The 6,021-nt window shown below is 37.1% G+C and overlaps 1 protein-coding gene across 2 annotated transcripts in view; it reads left to right on the plus strand.

Annotated features, from left to right (window-relative positions):
* FZD3 (frizzled class receptor 3) overlaps positions 1–4,737 on the plus strand; it is a 75,219-nt gene extending 70,482 nt beyond the window's left edge. For both annotated transcript variants that reach the window (XM_012654934.1, XM_012654933.1), the window contains one exon: positions 3,080–4,737. In XM_012654934.1, the coding sequence (XP_012510388.1) occupies positions 3,080–3,293 (214 nt within the window). In that variant the 3' untranslated portion in view covers positions 3,294–4,737. The remainder of the gene's footprint in view (positions 1–3,079) is intronic.
* Positions 4,738–6,021: the final 1,284 nt, after the last annotated feature.

Here is a 6,021-nt window from a genome sequence, read left to right on the forward strand (position 1 = left end):
AGCTGGGACTACAGGCATGCGCCACCATGCCCGGCTAATTTTTTCTATATATTTTTAGTTGTCCGATTAATTTCTTTCTATTTTTTTAGTAGAGACGGGGGTCTCGCTCTTGGTCAGGCTGGTCTCGAACTCCTGAGCTCAAACAATCTGCCTTCCTCGGCCTCCCAGAGTGCTAGGATTACAGGCGTGAGCCACCGCGCCCGGCCTACTAGGTACAGTTAACAGCGTAGAGGAGGGAGTGACTAATTCTGGTGGGGGATGGAGGGTGCTGTTTCCAAAAAAGCTTCACAGTGAGAATGTTTGAGAGAAGCCTGGCTATGGGATTCTAGTTAAATTTGAGGAATGAGGTACTAGAATTAGAAACTGCCTAGGAGCTTTGCAGTAATCCAGTTGAGAGATGATAAAGGCTTATAGGAGAGTAGTGGCAAGTGGGGAAACAGGAAGAGCTGACGTGAAAGATATTTAGAAAGAAAAAATGATAGGAGCCGGTGATAAATTAATATTAGAATCTTAACAGCTGGAGAAAAGGAATGCACCAAAGATTTTTCTCTCTTTTTTTAGGCTTGTAGTTTTGGAAACTGAAAGAATGAAAATTCTGATACCTAAAATCAGGAGCATTCTGTTTACTTTAAAACATCTGTGTTTGTACAGCAGTTTTCTATCCTGTCAGTTTCATCCTTCCCCCTTTTTTCATCTTGTAGAATGTGATTCCCGTGCTCTATATTCCCTTTTTTGACACGTTCTTCTCAACTTGCTTTCTTTTGCCTTCTAAATTGGTCAGCTACCCTGTGTTTAAAAGAGCAACAATCTTTCTTTGACTTTGATAAATCTTCTGTCATGTATTTTTCCTTGCCTTGCCAGATTTTTGAAATGAATATTTCAAATATTTCCATTCTGTCTATTCTGTCCTTCATCCATTGTAAATCTAGTCTTTTTCTCCTCTCTAACTACCTGAACTTTACCTTGTAACATAACGAAAGACCTCTTTTTTAACCACATTCAGAGATCCTTTCTCCGTCCTGCTTTCTTTTCTTCTACTTAGCACTCCTACAAGAGAAACATTCTTATAAGTGCTAGGGTTGCAGAGATAGAAGTCAGAAGAGTACACAATTACAATACACTTTAATAGATTTAATAAAAATCTGTACAGGGTGCTTTGGGAATCTCAGGTAAGAAAACCATGTAGGTTGGGCACAGTGGCTCACACCTGTAATCCCAGCACTTTGGGAGGCTATGCAGGAGGATCCCTTGAGCCCAGGAGTTGGAGACCAGTCTGCATGACACAGCGAGACCTTGTCTCTACAAAAAAAATTAAAAATTAGCTGGGTGTGGTGGCTCGTGCCTGTAGTCCCAGCTACTCAGGAGGCTGAGGCAGTAGGATTGCTTGAACCCAGGAGTTTGAGGTTGCAGTGAGCTATGCTGACGCCATGGCACTCTAGCTCGGGCAACAGAGTGAGACTCTGTCACACACACACACACACATACACACACACGCACGCACGCACGAAAATACAGCCTGCTATATTCTTTTTATTTTTAGAAATGTTACTTAAAACTTAATATGTTAATTAAAGTCATAAATTATACTGAGCTTTCTTTGTGCTTTATTATCCTAAATCAAATACTTTTTACAAAAGAGTGTATGTATGAGTGTAAGTATGAACAAAAAGTATCTTAGACAAATATTTCTTAAAACGCTGGAGATTAAAAGATAAATAAAATACAGTCCTCATCCTGAAAGAGCACACTGTAAAGCCAGAAACATTGATAAATAGCATACTAGCTCTATAAGCAAAGGACTAATTAAAAAATGGTAATTGATTTTTGTTACCCTGACTGACCTAGAGCTAGTCTCTTATTCGTCATGGCAGAGAATTTTTTATAATTTCTTGCCTGCAATGGGGCTCAGTGAATTAGGACTGCAACAGAAGAAAATTTAACAGCCCCCACCGTTGCCTTTGAAGATAAGTACAGTGAGGAGGAGACCGCCTGCAGTAAGCAGTGTAGCCCAGCTCACACACTCTTAGCGGGGTCTCGGGCTGGGGGTGGGTAGAGAATTTGCTTTAGCAGGGATATAGGTTACAAAGTGCTAGGATGTAACTTCCAGGTAAATGCAGCTTCTATGAAAGAGCATCTTCACAGCCTCAAGCCCTAATGAAAAGTAATTAAAATCATTTATAGGTAGTTATTTCAGCTGTTAACTGGGCTATTTGGGCCAGGCATGGTGGCTCACGCCTGTAATCCCAGCACTCTGGGGTGGAGGGGCGATCGTTTAGAGTCCAGCAGTTCCAGACCAGCCTGAACAACATAACAAGACTCCGTCTCTACACAACAAAATGGAAAAAAAATTAGCCAGGTGTGGTGGCACAAGCATATAGTCCCAGCTACTCCGGAGGCTGAGGTAGGAGGATCACTTGACTTCAGCATTTTGAGGTTACGGTGAGCTATGAAGATGCCACTGCATTCTAACCTGGGTAAGAGAGTGAGACCCTGTCTCAAAACAAAAAAAAAAAGAGAGAAAGAAAAAGTGGGCTATATGGAAATAAGCCGTGGGCATATATGTTGTCATTGCTTACCGAGTTTACTTATTTTTTTTAGGTTACAATAATTCCTCCACCGATGTCGTATGTTCCCTCTTCTATTCCTAATCTTTTACTACAATTTGAGTTTGCTATGCTACTAATTATAACCAATCTTCTAGACTCCCCGGGGAAAGGCCACATATTTTCTATTGTTCCTCCTCTTCCTGAACCCACCCCAGTGCTCAAAACTCTTGAATAAGAACAGAGTCCATACTCAGCATAGCTCCAGATCATTCAGCAGTTAGCCTTCACTTCTGTCCTTTTGCAGGGAATAGGACCCTAATTCCGAACCTCAGCGAATTTTCTCCTCTTTTTTGTTGGCCATGTCAGTAATTCTACAACATTAATGATATTAGTCTAAATAATTAAAAGTTCATTACTTTCTCTTTGTTGGTTTCCTAATCATTTCACTTAATGAGGCACTTTCATGAAAATCGTTAGTGTTATTTTCTAGTGTGTTCTGTTACTCACTTCAAAATACACTTCTCTTGTATCAGGTACACACCCTGCAGTTACAGAGGAATGGAGGAAAGACTACCTCATGGCAGCATGTCACGACTAACGGATCACTCTAGGCATAGCAGTTCCCACCGTCTCAATGAACAATCACGACATAGTAGCATCAGAGATCTCAGTAACAATCCCATGACGCACATCACACATGGCACCAGCATGAATCGAGTTATTGAAGAAGATGGAACCAGTGCTTAATTTGTCTTGTCTAAGGTGGAAAACTTGTGCTGTTTAAAAAGCAGATTTTAATTCTTTGCCTTTGCATGACTGATTGCTGTGACTCTGTTATGCTTTCAGTCAGGTACAGATTGTATCCATTGGAAAGGTAAATTTTTGCCATTTATATTGCATTAAACTTGGAACATTAAGGCATCCCAAACACTGAGAATCATATCATCACAAAAATAATTCTTCTTTCTGGGTTATAAAGAGATAATTATTTGTCTGGTGAGCATTTTTATAAACCTGCTTATTTTATATTTAGAAAAATTCTAAATGTGTGGTGACTGCTTTATAGTGAACTTTCATATAATATGAACTAGTTGTGAGATAACATTCTGGTAGCTCAGTTAATAAAACAATTTCAGAGTTAAAGAAATTTTCTATGCAAGGTTTATTTCTCAGATGAATAGCAGGACTTTGTAGTTTTATTTCCACTAAGTGAAAAAAGAACTGTGTTTTTAAACTGTAGGAGAATTTGATAAATCAGCAAGGGTATTTTAGCTAGTAGAATGTAAGTGCAACAGAAGGATCTGATCAGTCTATAGAGAGTTCTCTCAAAATTCTGTCAAAATAATCTTCAGAGATATTCACGATTTGGATTAGCGATGGAATAAAAGCAGAGATGGGCATTTTTTCCCTATAATTGTAAAGTTTTTATAACTTTTGTAAATATTACTTTTACTGGCTGTGTTTTTATAACATCCATATGCATGATGGAAAAATTTTAATTTGTAGCCATCTTTTCCCATGTAATAGTATTGATTCATAGAAAACTTCATATTCAGATTTGCTCCATGGAGGCATGTAATAAGATAAGCATCACACATTATAAAGTTTTTTTGTGGTAACCACAATTACAAAATGGCAAAATATTTTCTCTGTATTCATTGTTGTATTTTTCTACAGTGAGATATGATCTTGCCAAAGCCACCAGACCTTGGTATCCAGGCCCCTCCTACAGTGAGTTGATTGTCTGCACTTGCATTGCCCAGTAGCCAATAGACTACAGCTTCTGCCCCACACCCTAATTTTCAGATTCTGGATCATTGTTTACAGCTGACATATATATATAACCTGAATCCAAAGTGGTGATTAATTTGAATATCTGAAAATCATTGTGGCTAAATGAAGCATGATTAGTCTTACTATGAATATCTTTTAATCTTAAAAATATCGAGTAAAAAATATTTGACATTTTGTCTTGTAATGTTTAAATAATTTACAATATAAACTGTGAACCTTGTTAGGCATGAAATTGATCAAAAGGGAAAGAAAAATTCTGATAAATGCTGGATGTGTTATGTAGAAAAGCATATTTAAACAAGTGGTCCTCAGCCCTGACTGCAGATAAGAATCACTTGGGAAACTTCTGATGCCCAATACCTTCCTCTCATTCAGATGAGAATTGGTAGAGTTTCTTTTTAAAGCTTTCCAGGTAATGCTGATCTGCAGCCTGGCTTGAAATCCACTGCTTTTACTAACTCGCCCTGATGAGGATCTGAAGGCATCACGTTATATCACCTGAACATCTAGCTGGATTCAATGTTATATTTTTGTAACATTACTTAACATTCAATTGCTCTCCACTTTATTGTTCATTATAAAATGTAGAATTCTGGGCTCCACTCCTAGAGTCTTATTCAATAAGTCAAAGGTGGTAGGACTTTAAAATCTATAGTGTGAAAAATACCACAGGTGATTCTTATGCAGGTAATTGAAGAATCACACTTTGAAAAATTTTTCTAGACTCTAGGGAAGCCTGGTTCTGCCATATGCTAGTTTTTGACCTTGAACAAGTCAACTCTGAGCCTTGGTTACCTTGTTTGTAAATGAAGATAGAAGATAAATACCGACTCTACCTACCTCATAAAGCTGTCAAATTAAGATCAAATTAAAAAAAACATATGAAAGCTCTTTGAAAACTGTAAAGCATTATGAAATATAAGGGATTAGGTTTTATGGGTTTAAGAGATTCATTTCTCAACATTTGTTTAATTCATGTCTACTTTTCTCTCTCACGATTTACAACAAAAACTACCAAGAAATTAGGTGATGAAAAAGAATCTTTCATCAGGCAGAAGAGTCAGTTTTCTGATAGTAATATTAATAATGTTTGTCATGTTGTATCTTTCAAAGTACACATATCTTAATGTGAATTATTATTAATTCTTCTTCATAAGATATATTTGAACATTTGGCCCAAAGTGTTTTTCTTTTTCTCTATCTTCATTACCTTTCTCCTTGGAACTGGAGTTAGCGCTTCAAGGCAGGTAGGGTCTGAATTCCCTCATAACTGATAATTAGTAAACCTTTTCTCTGAAAGCCAAACTTATAACCACTCATTTATAAATAAATCAATAATTCATGAAGCTTTTGTCTAAGAATCTCTCCTGAGAACAGCATGAGAAAACCAAAACAAACATTCACAAACAAAAATAAGAAGTTAAAATAGAAGATACCAGTTTGAGCTCAAAGATGTTGTCATCTATTGCCATCTGCATTATATTATCAACTGCCAAAATGTTAATTGGTTTTCTTGTACAAGTGGGCCAAGTATAGACAGTTACGAAAATCTTAACTTTATGCTTTCAGATTTTTATATGTTCATTTGTATCTTCTCTATTAAGTGTTGGTATATATGTGAATGCTATATTGACTTTTCAGTTACTTTCAGTAAGTATCTTAATTTTGCTCCACAAAATTT

The sequence above is a fragment of the Propithecus coquereli genome, unplaced genomic scaffold (assembly GCF_000956105.1).
Source record: "Propithecus coquereli isolate 6110/MARCELLA unplaced genomic scaffold, Pcoq_1.0 Scaffold451, whole genome shotgun sequence".
Classification (NCBI taxonomy): domain Eukaryota; kingdom Metazoa; phylum Chordata; class Mammalia; order Primates; family Indriidae; genus Propithecus; species Propithecus coquereli.